The 16,926-nt window shown below is 42.9% G+C and overlaps 1 protein-coding gene across 2 annotated transcripts in view; it reads left to right on the top strand.

The window, feature by feature from the left end:
• The first annotated feature begins 1,522 nt into the window (after window positions 1-1,522).
• Window positions 1,523-16,926, top strand: part of LOC106578921 (uncharacterized) — an 18,332-nt gene continuing 2,928 nt past the window's right edge. For both annotated transcript variants that reach the window (XM_014158189.3, XM_014158188.3), the window contains exons 1-3: window positions 1,523-1,901; window positions 12,485-12,526; window positions 12,614-12,705. In XM_014158189.3, coding sequence (XP_014013664.1) covers window positions 1,781-1,901; window positions 12,485-12,526; window positions 12,614-12,705 — 255 coding nt within the window. In that variant the 5' untranslated portion in view covers window positions 1,523-1,780. The remainder of the gene's footprint in view (window positions 1,902-12,484; window positions 12,527-12,613; window positions 12,706-16,926) is intronic.

Here is a 16,926-nt window from a genome sequence, read left to right as displayed (position 1 = left end):
CTGAGTGGGGAGGGGAAAACTATAAATTCGCTGGGAAATGGGATACCTACTCTTTTAAACAACTGAATGCATTCAACCAAAATGTGTCTTCTGCATTTAACCCAAATGAATCAGGGAGGTCTGTGGGGCTGCCTTAATCAACATCCATGTAGCAGTTGTTCTTGGGGATTACCTGCCTTGCTTAATTAAGGGCAGAACAGCAGATTTTACCACCTTGCCATCTCAGGGATTTCAACCAGTGACTTTTCGGTTTACGGGACCAAACGCTCTTAACCGCTAGGCTACCTGCTGCCTCAGTTCTTAGCAGAGAGGCTTAGATCTCTCTTTCTTGTTGGTCTATTAACTAATTTACCGCATGGTGTCACCATGGAATGCCACAACTTCATCCCACCAAAACAGGCAGATATTTAAGGTGCTCTTTTCAAACAGCTCTTACAGTAAAAGTACATTATCATAATTTTCACAATTTAACAGTATTATTCCAACCTTATAGTGTGAAAATATATATAAAACACAGGAAAATCACATGTTTGACTACACTGGGCCTTTAAGAGAACAGGTCATAAGGGGGTTGGGGGGGTGCAAAGAGGGGGTGCAGGGGTGAGTCAGCATTTTGTCGTGCCACCGATAGAAAATGGCCGTCTGAATCGAAGCTATTGTCTATGGTCAGTTTCTCTCCTCTACCCCCCAAAGAATACACTTGCTCACCCCCCTTGTATGGATGTGAAAGGACTGGACCGGACCCTCTTCAATTGTACTGGGTTAAAGAACATGGTGGAAGCTGAGTGAGGTCAGAGGTAATGTCACAGCAGACTTTCAGGAAGTGTAGATTCAGCTAATAATACGATGGTAAACTGATAATTATAACTGCAGCATCATCATTAATATTAATATCCTACCCTTTTCAGAACTCCAGCCATCTCAACACAGCTGTCTCAACAAACGCTCCAATCTATTTTCTTTATTCATCTAATTGATTTTCAGTTTCATCACATAAATCTCTGACAGAGCAACCTGCGTATTAAATATGGAGTCAGCTAGCTTGAGGTCGCTCTGCGTGTGTGAGCAATGAGAGAGAGAGAGAGAGAGAGAGAGAGAGAGAGAGAGAGAGAGAGAGAGAATAGAGAGAGAGAGAGAAAGCAAGGAAGAGGAGAGAGTGAGAGAGAGAGAGAGAGGGAGTGAGAGAGAGAGAGAGAGAGAGAGAGAGAGAAATAGAGAGAGAGAGAGAGAGAAATAGAGAGAGAGAGAGAAAGCAAGGAAGGGGAGAGAGTGAGAGAGAGAGAGAGGGAGTGAGAGAGAGAGAGAGAGAGAGAGAGAGAGAGAGAGAGAGAGAGAGAGAAAGCAAGGAAGGGGAGAGAGAGAGAGAGAGAGAGAGAGAGAGAGAGAGAGGGAGTGAGAGAGAGAGAGAGAGAAGGGGAGGGGCTGGCTGCAGCGTGACTTAAATATGCTGCAGCAACCAGCATGTTCTGTCTTCCTGTCGCTCGTTCTCTCCATCACATGCACGCCTGCTTCCTCTTTATTTCTCTCTCACACTTTCTCTTCTCTCTCTGTCCACTCAGTCTCTCTCTCCTCTTCTCTCTCAGTCTGCATCCTGTAGCCCTGAAGTGCAGTCCTCTCTCTCTCTCTCTATCGCTCTCTCCATCTCTCTCTCTGCACCACTGTTGGAGGAGGAGTCACTGATACACACACTCTCTTTCTCACACAGTCTGTGTGACCAGCCCAGCCAGCAGCCAGCAGGCCCGTTTCAGAGCAGGGAAGCCCAGGAGAGACCTATCCCAGGATGGATGTACTGATGAAGGGGTTCAGCATGGCCAAGGAGGGGGTGGTGGCCGCTGCGGAGAAGACCAAGGCTGGGGTGGAGGGGGCAGCCGCTAAGACCAAGGAGGGTGTCATGTATGTAGGTAAGTGTACCCACAGCACTGCAATGAGTGTGTGAGTGTGTGTGAGCGCGATAAAGGGGTCCCATGGGTACACCAGTCTGGGACAGTAACAGTGAGGAAGGGGGAGGGGATGGGGTTGCCAAGGAGCAGAGGCAGAATACTGCAGAGCTGGTGCAGAGAGGACGAGGAGGAGAGAGGGACAGAAAGAATGAGATGGGGTGTGGTAGAGACAAGGATGAAGAAAATAGTAGAGGGACAGAGGAAGACATGGAGTGAAGGAATCAGATTAAGAGAGGAGGATAGAGAGGAGAAGAGAGAGGGGGATAGATAGATGATAGAGAGGAGGATAGAGCGGATAGAGAGAATAGAGAGGAGGAGGAGAGAGAGTGAGAGAGAGAGAGAGAGAGGCGAATAGAGAGGAGGATAGAGAGGACAGAAAGTAGGATAGAGAGGATAGAGAAGAGGAGGAGAGAGAGTGAGAGAGAGAGGATAGAGAGGATATAAAGAGGAGGAGAGAGAGGATAGAGAGGAGGATAGAGAGGATATAGAGAAGAGGATAGACAGGATAGAGAGGATAGAGAGGAGGATAGAGAGGATAGAGAGGATAGAGAGAATAGAGAGGAGGAGGAGAGAGAGAGAGAATAGAGAGGAAGAGAGAGAGAGAAAGAAAGACAGAGGAAGAGAGAGCTAGAAGAGAGGAGGATAGAGAGGATAGAGAGGATAGAGAGGAGGAGGCGAGAGAGAGAATAGAGAGGATATAGAGAATAGAGAGGAAGAGAGAGAGAAAGAAAGACAGAGGAAGAGAGAGCTAGAAGAGAGGAGGGGAGAGAGGGGAAGATGTAGTGTGACATTGGTGGGACTGCAGTCGTTCACAAGAGCGCTATAACATGTTATAACCTAGATAAGGCCATGCCAAGGCTGCTACCACCAGACAATTAGACAGGGTCCAATACTGTGAGAGGTTGATTCTGTGAGGAGGGATTCACCAGTGTGTGTGAGAGTGTGTATGTGCGTCACTGCTCAAGGTTAGCCTGTGTGAGGGCCAAAGGGTTTGCGCTAGGAACAGGGTACACACACACACAGGCTTGTGCATCTCTGACCCCTCAGTCTGACAGCTACAGCTAACACTACAGAATAACGGGATGGAACCTGGTGGAACGTGTGTGTGTGTGTGTGTGTGTGTGTGTGTGTGTGTGTGTGTGTGTGTGTGTGTGTGTGTGTGTGTGTGTGTGTGTGTGTGTGTGTGTGTGTGTGTGTGTGTGTGTGTGTGTGTGTGTGTGTGTGTGTGTGTGTGTGGGGGAGAGAGACAGAGAGAGAGACTACTGATGACTAACTGCCTTCAGAGTCTGCAGGGAACAGACAGAGGGAGTGACGGGAAGAGAGAAATAGAGGGGGGGGGGGGGTGCAATTACATTTATTGGCTCAGTTCAATGTTCATACATAGCCAAATCAATGACGATTTATACTGAACAAAAATATAAATGCAATATGCAACAATTTCAAAGGTTTTACTGAGTTACAGTTCATAATAAGGAAATCAGTCAATTGAAATAAATTCATTAGGCGCTAATCTATGGATTTCACATGACTGGGAATACAGATATGCATCTGTTGGTCACAGATACCTTGTAAAAAATGGGTCTCACAATTACCCTCAGGAACTCATCACGGTATTTCTGTGCATTCAAATTGCCATCGATAAAATGAAATTGTGGTCGTTGTCCGTAGCTTATGTCTGCCTGTACCATAACCTCACTGCCACCGTGGGGCACTCTGTTCACAACGTTGACATCAGCAAACTGCTCGTCCACACAACGCAATACACGCTGTCTGCCGTTGTGAGGTCAGTTGGACGTACTGCCAAATTCTCTAAAACGACATTGGAGGCGGCTTATGGTGGAGAAATTAACATTCAATTCTCTGGCAACAGCTCTGGTGGACATTCCTGCAGTCAGCAGGCCAATTGCATGCTCCCTGAAAACTTGAGACATCTGTGGCCTTGTGTTTTGTGACAACACTGCACATTTTAGAGTGGCCTTTTATTGTCCCCAGCACAAGTGGCACCTGTGTAAGTAGCATGCTGTTTAGTCAACTTCTTGATATGCCACACCTGTCAACTGGATGGATTATTTTACAAAGGAGAAATGCTCACTAACAAGGATGCAAACAAATTTGTGCACAAAATTCTAGAGACATTTCTGGAATCTTTTATTTCAGCTCTTAAAACATGGAACCATCACATGACATGTTGTGTTTATCTTTTTGTTCTGTGTACATTTAAAATAGCGCGAGAGAGAGAGAGAGAGAGAGAGAGAGAGAGAGAGAGAGAGAGAGAGAATAGACGCTGGGGTTACGTCATTGAGCTGGCTGCTTCCCATCCCATGGCTTAGAGATGAACAGATGGAGAAAGAGATGGATAGATTGAGAGAGGTTCGGTGAAGGGGGTGCTTACATTTGTGTAACCTGTACAAGTGCGTGGTGAGGAAATGTATTTAGTGGATATCCCACTCCGAGAGATCAGCCATTATTCAGCAATTAGGGTTAAGTACCTTGCCCAAGGGCAGATTGACAGATTTATTTCACCTTATCCCTTCACTAGTGACCTTTCGGTTACTGGCTCAAAACTCTTACCACTGTGCTACCTGCCAGAGGGTTCATGTTCCTGAAAACATACTGTATCTACACACTAAAAAAAGACAGTTCCTCAAGTGGAAGGGTGATGGTTCTATGTGGAACCGTAATGATTCTTTTAGTGATAATTAAAATGTAGGGCAAACAGCTCAATAGAATATTTTGGGGTGTGGTTTACACAGCTCTTTTAGTGCAATCATGAGTGAGAGTCATTCCAGTTTATCTAATGTGTTGTGTTATGCTGTCAATCATCATGTAAGTTTATGGCTATTGACAATATCCTGTGAAAGATTTGCATATGGCTTTGTGTCAATTGAGAATAGTTACCAAAATCAGTAGTGCTCTCCTCAGGGACCCCCAGCCATTCCAGAGCTAACACACCTGGTTCAACTTGTTAATAAACACAATAATAAAACCTATGGAATTTTAACAAATATATTAATTAAGGCTATTAAAACAGAACAAAAAACCCTGTATGGTTATTAAAAGGATCACAAAGAACTTTTGATTTTGGGGAAGGTTCTGTTTGGAACCATTCTCCATAAAGGTTCTATAAAGAACCATAGGAAAAGGTTTTATATAGCCCCGAAAAGGGTTGTAACAATACACTGTCAAAAAATTTTACTTTTTTAATGGTAACTTACTGGCAGCTAGTAACCTGTAATTTACTATTTAAAAAAGTACAGTATGTTACCAGAAATTACTGTAAAAAAGTGCCGTTAGCATGAAATTAACTTTACTATATAGAACCTTTTATTAATTGTTCTTTATAGAACCTTAGGAAAGGGTTCTTTATAGCATCATAGAAGTTCCATTTAGAACCTTATGTGCAATGTTCTTTATAGAACCTTCAAAAAAGCGTTCTATACAGTGCCAAAAATGGATGTGCATTTGTTACAAGCCAAAGAACCCTTATTTGGCACTATATATATATATATATATATATTTTTTTTACCTTGTGTGTGTAATCTATCAACTGAGACTGCAGACGTCAGCAGAGTGTGTGTGTGTGTGTGTGTGTGTGTGTGTGTGTGTGTGTGTGTGTGTGTGTGTGTGTGTGTGTGTGTGTGTGTGTGTGTGTGCCAGCGCACCAGGGCCCAGGGGGAGCAGAGTCGTCCAATCAAAACAAATCATGTATGGATTATTACTTCTATCACAAAATGCTATGCAATTTTACCCAGAATGCAACGCCTCTCTAACAAGGTCATCCTTACTGGAGCAGAAGTGTGCATGTGCGTGCGTGCGTGCGTACGTGCGCATGTGTGCATACATGTGCACGTGCATGTGTGCTCATATGCGTATGACCATTTCACAGGTCATTGGCTGCAGAGGAGCTCTCTTTCAGGGGTATACCCTGCTGCTAAACAGCTAGAAAAAGAACACTGTATTGGTCTGGATACTGTAGACCAGGGATGGGCAACTTTGATGGGGGTTGGGCCTCAAAAAATCTGAACTCATCATGAGGGTCCGCAATATGTACCCAGATCTATACCCGCACATAAAGTCAGCGTTTGGGGGCCCTAAGTTAAATTTTGTAAAACATTTTAGCAGCCCCCCTCTTGACAGGGAGAAAAAACATTAACATGTTAGAGTTCATTTCCTGAAATTCTACTCATTTTGTCATGAGGTGGAGATAATGTTTTCATTTTACCATGGGCTGGAGATAATGTTTTCATTTTACCATGGGCTGGAGATAATGTTTTCATTTTTCCATGGGCTAGAGATAATATTTTCATTTTTCCCTGGGCTGGAGATAATATTTTCATTTTACCATGAGGTGGAGATAATGTTTTCATTTCGCCTTGGTGTGGAGATAATGTTTTCATTTTGCCATGGAGTGGAGATAATTTTTTTCATTTTGCCATGGGCTGGAGATAATGTTTTCATTTTACCATGGGCTGGAGATAATGTTTTCATTTTACCATGAGGTGGAGATAATGTTTTTATTTTGCCTTGGTGTGGAGATAATGTTTTCATTTTGCCATGGGGTGGAGATAATGTTTTCATTTTACCATGGGCTGGAGATAATGTTTTCATTTTGCCATGGGGTGGAGATAATGTTTTTCATTTTGACATGAGGTGGAGATAATGTTTTTCATTTTGCCATGGGCTGGAGATAATGTTTTTCATTTTGCCATGGGCTGGAGATAATGTTTTCATTTTGCCATGGGCTGGAGATAATGTTTTTCATTTTGCCATGGGATGGAGATAATGTTTTTCATTTTGCCATGGGCTGAAGATAATGTTTTCATTTTGCCATGGGCTGGAGATAATGTTTTCATTTTGTCATGGGCTGGAGATAATGTTTTTCATTTTGCCATGGGCTGGAGACAATGTTTTCATTTGCCATGGGCTAGAGATAATGTTTTTCAGTTTTGAACATAATATCTGTGATTAACAAAATCAACCAAATCGGTAATTTGACCATTATTACTACAAGTTTAGTTAGCTGGCTAGGCTAACTTACCCATCTAAAAAAGTGTTAGCTGACATGGGCTAATTGAGTGACCGACGTAACAAGAGAAAAACTGCTGATGCACAACCACATTTAGAAAATTACACCTTGTGTATTCTAATATTCTAACACTCAACATTAAGTTGAAAGCCCAACTGAGTTCCAAAAAATTCAAAATTGGAAATTGATCTCTGCCAGTTGTCCATCCTTGTCATAGAAAATCCAATATATTTCCATTGACAAATACATTTTTCAATATCTATATACTAGACTGATTTCCCAAAAATATATATTTCTATTATTATAGAATTTTGGGGTAAATTGATAAGCAGGCCTACAAAAGGGGGGCCGTCGGTTGCCCATACCTGCTGTCGACAGACAGACGGTCACTCGCTCACACTCTACGAATTCTCATGCACACACACACGCACACAGGAAGTTATCCAGTGTAAAATAAAATGAAATGAACACTGAGAGTGTTAAATCAACATTGAAAGTGTTGAATCTGTGGACCCATATAGACACTGGAACAATGTTAAATTAACACATCGCTTAGTGTAAAGACTTAGTGCCTTGCCTTTTGAGTAAATTGTAGAGTTACCACCCATGACTGTATTTGTTAGTGACAGAGACATGGTTGTTGCATTCATTCATTTTAAGTCCTATGGATTTCATCAAGTGAAAGTGAATCCTGTTGGGAAACACCAAGAAACACCACATGACAACAAGCTCCCCTGAGTCTTACACGGAGGCGTAATCTCTGATATTAATCCTGCTGGGAAACACCAAGAAACACCACATGACAACAAGCTCCCCTGAGTCTTACACGGAGGGGTAATCTCTGATATTAATCCTGCTGGGAAACACCAAGAAACACCACATGACAACAAGCTCCCCTGAGTCTTACACGGAGGCGTAATCTCTGATATTAATCCTGCTGGGAAACACCAAGAAACACCACATGACAACAAGCTCCCCTGAGTCTTACACGGAGGGGTAATCTCTGATATTAATCCTGCTGGGAAACACCAAGAAACACCACATGACAACAAGCTCCCCTGAGTCTTACACGGAGGGGTAATCTCTGATATTAATCCTGCTGGGAAACACCAAGAAACACTACATGACAACAAGCTCCCCTGAGTCTTACACGGAGGGGTAATCTCTGATATTAATCCTGCTGGGAAACACCAAGAAACACCACATGACAACAAGCTCCCCTGAGTCTTACACGGAGGGGTAATCTCTGATATTAATCCTGCTGGGAAACACCAAGAAACACCACATGACAACAAGCTCCCCTGAGTCTTACACGGAGGGGTAATCTCTGATATTAATCCTGCTGGGAAACACCAAGAAACACCACATGGTGTAGAGGGTACACATCAAGTTCTCCTGTGTTAAAAAAACCCAAATGAACACAGAGTGTTAAATCAACACTGAAATGGTTGAAACTGTGGACCTACATAGACACCGGAACGGTGTTAAATTAACACACTGCTTACTGGAAAGCCGTATTTAAATAAGCCTTGCTTTTCGAGTACATTGTAGAGTTACAGCCAATGACTTTATTTGTTAGTGACAGACAGAGGAGACTGGTGGGAGAAGATATAGGAGGTGGTTTCATATCTTTGATACCGTTCCATTTATTCCATTCCAGACATTACAATGACCCCTCCTCCTATAGCTCATCCCACCAGCCTCCACTGGTGACAGAGACATGGTAATTGCATTCATCCATTTTCAGTCCTATGGAGTTCACCAAGTAAGATCCTAAGCAAACATCTTATCATAAAAAATATATATTTAACACAGTACCACAAGTATTTCATAAGGCCTTATTTTGAGGGCCTACTTTTATGCTAATACAGGGGCCTGAAACTTCAACTCTAACTAACTGATTGGATTAGTTTAGAAACATTTACAGTACCAGTCAAAAGTTTGGACACACCTACTCATTCAAGGGTTTTTTATTTATTTTTACTATTTTCTACATTGTAGCTCAGTTGGTAGAGCATGGTGTTTGCAACGCCAGGGTTGTGGGTTCGATTCCCACGGGGGACCAGTACGGAGAAAAAAAATGTATGAAATGTATGCATTCACTACTGTAAGTCGCTCTGGATAAGAGCGTCTGCTAAATGACTAAAATGTAAATGTAATAATAGTGAAGACATCAAATCTATGAAATAACACATATGGAATCATGCAGTAACCCAAAAAGTGTTAAACATATCAAAATATATTTTATATTTGAGATTCTTCAAAGTAGGCATCTTTTGCCTTGAAGACAGCTTTGCACACTCTTGGAATTCTCTCAACCAGCTTCACCTGGAATGCTGTTCCAACAGTCTTGAAGGAGTTCCCACATTTGCTGAGAACTTGTTGGCTGCTTTTCCTTTACTCTGTGGTCCAACTCATCCCAAACCATCTCAATTGGGTTGAGGTCGGGTGATTGTGGAGGCCAGGTCATCTGATGCAGCACTCCATCACTTTCCTTCTTGGTCAAATAGCCCTTACAGAGCCTGTGTGTTGGTTCATTGTCCTGTTGAAAAACAAATGATAGTCCCACTTAGCGCAAACAAGACGGGATGGCGTATCGCTGCAGAATGCTGTTGTAGCCATGCTGGTTAAGTTTGCCTTGAAGTCTAAATAAATCACTGACAGTGTCACCAGCAAAGCACCCACACACCATCACACCTCCTCCTCCATGCTTCACGGTGGGAACCACACATGCAGAGATCATCCGTTCACCTACTCTGTGTTTCACAAAGACAGCGGTTGGAACCAAAAATCTCAAATTTGGATCTATCAGACCAAAGGAGAGATTTCCTCCAGTCTAATGTCCGTTGCTCATGTTTCTTGGCCAAAGCAAGTCTCTTCTTATTATTGGTATCCTTTAGTAGGGGTTTCTTTGCAGCAATTCAACCAAGAAGGCCTGATTCCCACAGTCTCCTCTGGACAGTTGATGTTGAGATGTGTCTGTTACTTGAACTATGAAGCATTTATTTGGGCTGCAATTTCTGAGGCTGATAACTCTAATGAATTTATCCGTAAAGCAGAGATAACTCTGGGTCTTCCTTTCCTGTGACGATCCTCATGAGAGCCAGTTTCATCATAGCACTTGGTGGTTTTTACGACTGCCTTTTGGACCTCGACTTGGCACTCTGGTACCGCTTACCTTGCGGTAGCAAAGAGAATAGTCTATGACTCCGGTGGCTGTAATTTTTAGAGCCTTCCTCTGACACCGACTGATATAGAGGTCCTGGATGGCAGGAAGCTTGGCCCAGTGATGTATTGGGCTGTACGCACTACCCTCTGTAGTGCCTTGCAGTCGGAGGCTGAGCAGTTGCCATACCAGGCAGTGATGCAACCAGTTAGGATGCTCTCGATGGTGCAGCTGTAGAACCTTTTGAGGATCTGAGGACCCATGCCAAATCTTTTCAGTCTCCTGAGGGGGAATAGGCTTTGTCGTGCCCTCTTCACGACTGTCTTAGTGTGTTCGTGTAGCATAAGATTAATCAATCAATCAATCAGTGTACATGCACAAACATAGATATTGAAACAAACAACTCTGAAAATCAACCTGCAATAAAGCATGCTGGGAAATTGATAATGATAGGTGTGGTTTTTGGTTTAAAGTGATGTGTATGAGTTTCAGGCCCTGTTAAACTAGGCCCTGAAAATAAGGCTTAATGAAATATGTATGGTATTGCATAAAAATGTAAAATAAATAACATATTCACTTAGGATGTAATTTGGTGAAGTCTTCAGGACTGTAAATGGATGAATGCAACAAGCACTTACAAATACAGTCATGGGTGATAACTCTACAATTTACTTGAAAGGTACTCTGGGAAATATTTAAATAATGTTTTACACAAAGCAGTGTGATAATTTAGCAATGTTCTGGTGTCTATATGGGTCCACAGACTCAACACTTTCAGTGTTGATTTAACACTGTCAATGTTGTTGTTGTTTTTTACACTGGAGAATTTGCTGTGCACAAACACACGTAATAGATAGAAGCTGTACCCAGGAGGGATGCTCCTCTGACTCAGAGAAGGAAACTTTGTCCTAGCCATGCTGCAATGTGTGTGTGTGCCACTGTGCGTATTGGTGTGCGTCTGCTGCAGCACTGCGCAGCTCGTCACGTGGCTCACAGAGAGCGAGAAGCGTGCAGGGAGAAAGAGAGAGAGGGGTATGACAGAAAGAAAACAAGAGAGAAACGGAGGATAGATGAAGTGAGGCATCTGCAGTTCTGAGAGAGTGTGGAGAGAGAATGAGGGCGGGAAGAGAGAGAGGTACTGTAGAGAGAGAACGCAAGAGTACTCATATCCAATCAACTGTGTGCTATGGAACATGTGTTTTTGTATGTGAAATAGATGTATAATTCTACTGGTTATGTGAAATAGATATATAATTCTACTGGTTATGTGAAATATATATATAATTCTACTGGTTATGTGAAGTAGATATATAATTCTACTGGTTATTTGAAATATATGTATAATTCTACTGGTTATGTGAAATAAATATATAATTCTACTGGTTATGTGAAATAGATGTATAATTCTACTGGTTATGTGAAATAGATATATAATTCTACTGGTTATGTGAAATAGATGTATAATTCTACTGGTTATGTGAAATATATATGTAATTCTACAGTTTTTTTGCTGGATTTGCTCATGCATCATCCCTGTAGGCTCTCTCTTTCTCTCCATCCCCCCTCCCTCAATCTATTTTTCTCTCTATCCCTCCCTTTTTCTTTTCCTCTATCCAGCTGTTGCGTAACGACTATTTAATCAGCCTAAGAATGTATAATACTGTAACGTCAGAGAGAGAGAAACAAAGAGAGAGAGAGAGAGGGGGAGGGAGAGAGAGGGGGGAGAAGGAGAGAGAGAGACAAAGAGAGAGAGAGAGGGAGAGAGAGAGGGGGAGAAAGAGAGAGGGGGGTTAGAGAGAGGGTGGAGAAAGAGAGAGACAAAGAGTGAGAGAGAGGGAGAGAGAGAGAGAGAGGGTTGGAGAGAGAGGGGGTGAGAGAGAGGGAAAGAGAAAGAGAAAAGGGAGAGAGAGGGGGAGAGGAAGGGAGAGAGAAAGAGAAAAAGAGAGAGAGAGGGTTGGAGAGAGAGAGAGAGAGAGAGAGAGAGAGAGAGAGAGAGAGAGAGAGAGAGAGAGAGAGAGGGATGGAGAGAGAGAGCAAGGGTTGGAAAGAGAAAGGAAGGGGGAAACTGATATTATGGAGCAGAGGAATCATAATATAATATCATCCTTTTGGATTTTAAAGTGAGTGACATACAGTGTGCTGCTACTGGGTGGCCAAAAACCTCCTCACCAAATAACTATAATACTTATAGATTCCAACAGATTTCTGTTTACTGCACTCATTAACACAGTAGTTCGTTCCTAGTCTGTGTTTACATAGTATATCACAAAACTGATGCCTGATCATTCTTCACATATCAATTGCAATATGATTGTAAGATATTGATGTGTTGTAATGTCTTTCTTTCCTCAGGTTCAAAGACAAAGGAGGGAATGGACGCAGGGGTAAACATAGGTAAGACACACACACGGACACACATACACACACACATTATTTTGGGATCTGATTGATTGATTGATAAATTGATCTCTGTGTTGTTAGTTGCTAACCGCGACCAGGCGAACATCGTCGGGGACCCCACTGCTGCTGGAGCTGACCTCTTACAGGGAGGCATGGAGAATACCGGACAAGCGGTGAGTTACCATGACAACAGATGAAAGAATGATTGATCAATTATTAGTGACTGACAGGTCAATGTGAACAAGAATATACTAAGAATATAATAAGTGATCAATCAACACAATAACTGGTAAGGAATGTCAGATTAGGACCGTTGACATAATACTAGACACAATAACTTGACCTTATCAATCAGGTAGCCTCTGAAAGCCCAGGCTTCAGTCCTCGCGAGACTATCAATCAGGTGACACAGCACCCTTTTTCAGTTGAATGCATTCAGTTGTACAACTGACTAGGTTTCCCCCTTCCCCTTTACAACTGACTAGGTTTCCCCCTTTCCCTTTACAACTGACTAGGTATCCCCCTTTCCCTTTACAACTGACTAGGTATCCCCCTTTCCCTTTACAACTGACTAGGTATCCCCCTTTCCCTATACAACTGACTAGGTATCCCCCTTTCCCTTTACAACTGACTAGGTATCTCCCTTTCCCTTTACAACTGACTAGGTATCCCCCTTTCCCTTTACAACTGACTAGGTATCTCCCTTTCCCTTTACAACTGACTAGGTATCTCCCTTTCCCTTTACAACTGACTAGGTATCCCCCTTTCCCTTTACAACTGACTAGGTATCTCCCTTTCCCTTTACAACTGACTAGGTATCCCCCTTTCCCTTTACAACTGACTAGGTATCTCCCTTTCCCTTTACAACTGACTAGGTTTCCCCCTTTCCCTTTACAACTGACTAGGTATCCCCCTTTCCCTTTACAACTGACTAGGTATCCCCCTTTCCCTTTACAACTGACTAGGTTTCCCCCTTTCCCTTTACAACTGACTAGGTATCCCCCTTTCCCTTTACAACTGACTAGGTATCTCCCTTTCCCTTTACAACTGACTAGGTTTCCCCCTTTCCCTTTACAACTGACTAGGTTTCCCCCTTTCCCTTTACAACTGACTAGGTATCTCCCTTTCCCTTTACAACTGACTAGGTTTCCCCCTTTCCCTTTACAACTGACTAGGTATCCCCCTTTCCCTTTACAACTGACTAGGTATCCCCCTTTCCCTTTACAACTGACTAGGTATCCCCCTTTCCCTTTACAACTGACTAGGTATCCCCCTTTTCCTTTACAACTGACTAGGTATCCCCCTTTCCCTTTACAACTGACTAGGTATCCCCCTTTTCCTTTACAACTGACTAGGTTTTCCCCTTTTCCTTTACAACTGACTAGGTATCTCCCTTTCCCTTTACAACTGACTAGGTATCCCCCTTTTCCTTTACAACTGACTAGGTTTTCCCCTTTTCCTTTACAACTGACTAGGTATCTCCCTTTCCCTTTACAACTGACTAGGTTTCCCCCTTTCCCTTTACAACTGACTAGGTATCCCCCTTTTCCTTTACAACTGACTAGGTATCTCCCTTTCCCTTTACAACTGACTAGGTATCTCCCTTTCCCTTTACAACTGACTAGGTTTCCCCCTTTCCCTTTACAACTGACTAGGTATCCCCCTTTCCCTTTACAACTGACTAGGTATCCCCCTTTCCCTTTACAACTGACTAGGTATCCCCCTTTTCCTTTACAACTGACTAGGTATCCCCCTTTCCCTTTACAACTGACTAGGTATCCCCCTTTCCCTTTACAACTGACTAGGTATCCCCCTTTTCCTTTACAACTGACTAGGTTTCCCCCTTTCCCTTTACAACTGACTAGGTATCCCCCTTTCCCTTTACAACTGACTAGGTATCCCCCTTTCCCTTTACAACTGACTAGGTATCCCCCTTTCCCTTTACAACTGACTAGGTATCTCCCTTTTCCTTTACAACTGACTAGGTTTCCCCCTTTTCCTTTACAACTGACTAGGTATCTCCCTTTCCCTTTACAACTGACTAGGTATCTCCCTTTCCCTTTACAACTGACTAGGTATCTCCCTTTCCCTTTCCCCTTTGAAAGGATTACAACAGAATAAGAAATGCAACAAGGTTGAGTAACAACAAGGTTGAGTAACAACATAATTGAGTAACGACATGAATGCAGACTCAAAAAGCATAACAGTCAACATCCTTCAGTCGGTGTCAGATGGTAGTGCCATGACGCCACAAGAGCAGTCTGTTGTTTGACCACTTGGTGTCGCTATTTCCCACAGTACCGCTGCTCTGATAGAAAGACGGACGGGTGGACAGACAGACAGACAGACAGACAGACAGACAGACAGACAGACAGACAGACAGACAGACAGACAGACAGACAGACAGACAGACAGACAGACAGACAGACAGACAGACAGACAGACAGACAGACAGACAGACAGACAGACAGGGGAATGGCAGCTCCTTTCATAGCCAGTGGTTCAGAAATTCAGACAGATTAGGTTTGATATTAGTCCTATAATGGTAGGCCTGTAACTCACTCCACATTCTCCATATGAATATGTGTTGTGTTGCTAACCCTTTGCTGTCGTGTTGGTGGTGTGTTGTTGTGTTGGTGTTGTGTTTGTGTTGGTGGTGTGTTGGTGTGTTGTTGTTGTTGGTGTGTTGTTGTTGTTGGTGGTGTGTTGGTGTTGGTGTTGTGTTGGAGTTGTTGTTGGTGGTGTTGTGTTGGTGTTGTTGTTGTTGTTGTGTTGTGTTGATACTGTTGTTGTGCTGTGTTGGTGTTGTTGTTGGTGTGTTGTTGTTGGGGTTGTGTTGGTGTTGTGTTGATGTTGTTGTGTTGGTGTTGGTGTGTTGGTGTTGTGTTGGTGTTATTTTATGTTTGTGCTGTGTTGGTGTTGTTGTTGGTGTGTTGTTGTTGGGGTTGTGTTGGTGTTGTGTTGATGTTGTTGTGTTGGTGTTGGTGTGTTGGTGTTGTGTTGGTGTTATTTTATGTTTGTGCTGTGTTGGTGTTGTTGTTGGTGTGTTGTTGTTGGGGTTGTGTTGGTGTTGTGTTGATGTTGTTGTGTTGGTGTTGGTGTGTTGGTGTTGTGTTGGTGTTATTTTATGTTTGTGCTGTGTTGGTGTTGTTGTTGGTGTGTTGTTGTTGGGGTTGTGTTGGTGTTGTGTTGATGTTGTTGTGTTGGTGTTGGTGTGTTGGTGTTGTGTTGGTGTTATTTTATGTTTGTGCTGTGTTGGTGTTGTTGTTGGTGTGTTGTTGTTGGGGTTGTGTTGGTGTTGTGTTGATGTTGTTGTGTTGGTGTTGGTGTGTTGGTGTTGTGTTGGTGTTATTTTATGTTTGTGTTGTGTTGGTGTTGTTGTTGTTGTGTTGGTGTTGTGTATTGTTGTTGGTGTTGTGTTGTGTGTTGTTGTTGGTGTGTTGGTGTGTTTGTGTTGGTGTTGTGTATTGTTGTTGTTGGTGTGTTGTTGTTGTTGTTGGGTGTTGGTGTTGTGTTGTTGTTGTTGTTGTTGGTGGTGTTGTGTTGTTGTTGTTGTTGATGCTGTTGTTGTGCTGTGTTGGTGTTGTTGTTGGTGTTGATGGTGTGTTGTTGTTGTTGTGTTGTGTTGTGTTGGTGTTGGTGTTGTGTTGGTGTCTGTGTTGATTGTGTTGTGTGTTGTGTGTTGTTGTTGTGTTGTTGTGTTATGTTGTGTTGGTGTTGTTGTTGTGCTGGTATTGTTGTTGTGCTGTGTTGGTGTTGTTGTTGTTGTGTTGGTGGTGTGTTGTTGTGTTGGTGGTGTGTTGTTGTTGTTGGTGGTGTTGTTGTTGTTGGTGGTGGTGGTGTTGTTGATGTTGTGTTGGTGTTGTGTTGGTGTTGTTGTTGCTGAGTTGGTGTTGGTGTGTTTGTGTTGTTGTTGTGTTGGTGGTGTGTTGTTGTTGTGTTGTTGTTGTGTTTGTGTCGGTGTTGTTGTTGTTGTGTTGGTGTTGTGTTTGTGTCGGTGTTGTTGTTGTTGTGTTTGTGTTGTTGTTGCTGAGTTGGTGTTGGTGTGTTTGTGTTGTTGTTGTGTTGGTGGTGTGTTGTTGTTGTGTTGGTGTTGTGTTTGTGTCGGTGTTGTTGTTGTTGTGTTGGTGTTGTGTTTGTGTCGGTGTTGTTGTTGTTGTGTTGGTGTTGTGTTGTTGGTGTTGTTGTTGGTGTTGTGTTGTTGTTGTGTTGGTGTTGTGTTTGTGTCAGTGTTGTTGTTGTTGTGTTGGTGTTGTGTTTGTGTCGGTGTTGTTGTTTTTGTGTTGGTGTTGTGTTGTCGGTGTTGTTGTTGTTGTGTTGGTGTTGTGTTGTTGTTGTGTTGGTGTTGTGTTTGTGTCGGTGTTGTTGTTGTGTTGGTGTTGTGTTGTTGTTGT

The sequence above is a fragment of the Salmo salar genome, chromosome 19 (assembly GCF_965601325.2).
Source record: "Salmo salar chromosome 19, fSalSal1, whole genome shotgun sequence".
NCBI classification, from domain to species: domain Eukaryota; kingdom Metazoa; phylum Chordata; class Actinopteri; order Salmoniformes; family Salmonidae; genus Salmo; species Salmo salar.
This window is presented reverse-complemented; position numbering and strand designations above follow the sequence as displayed.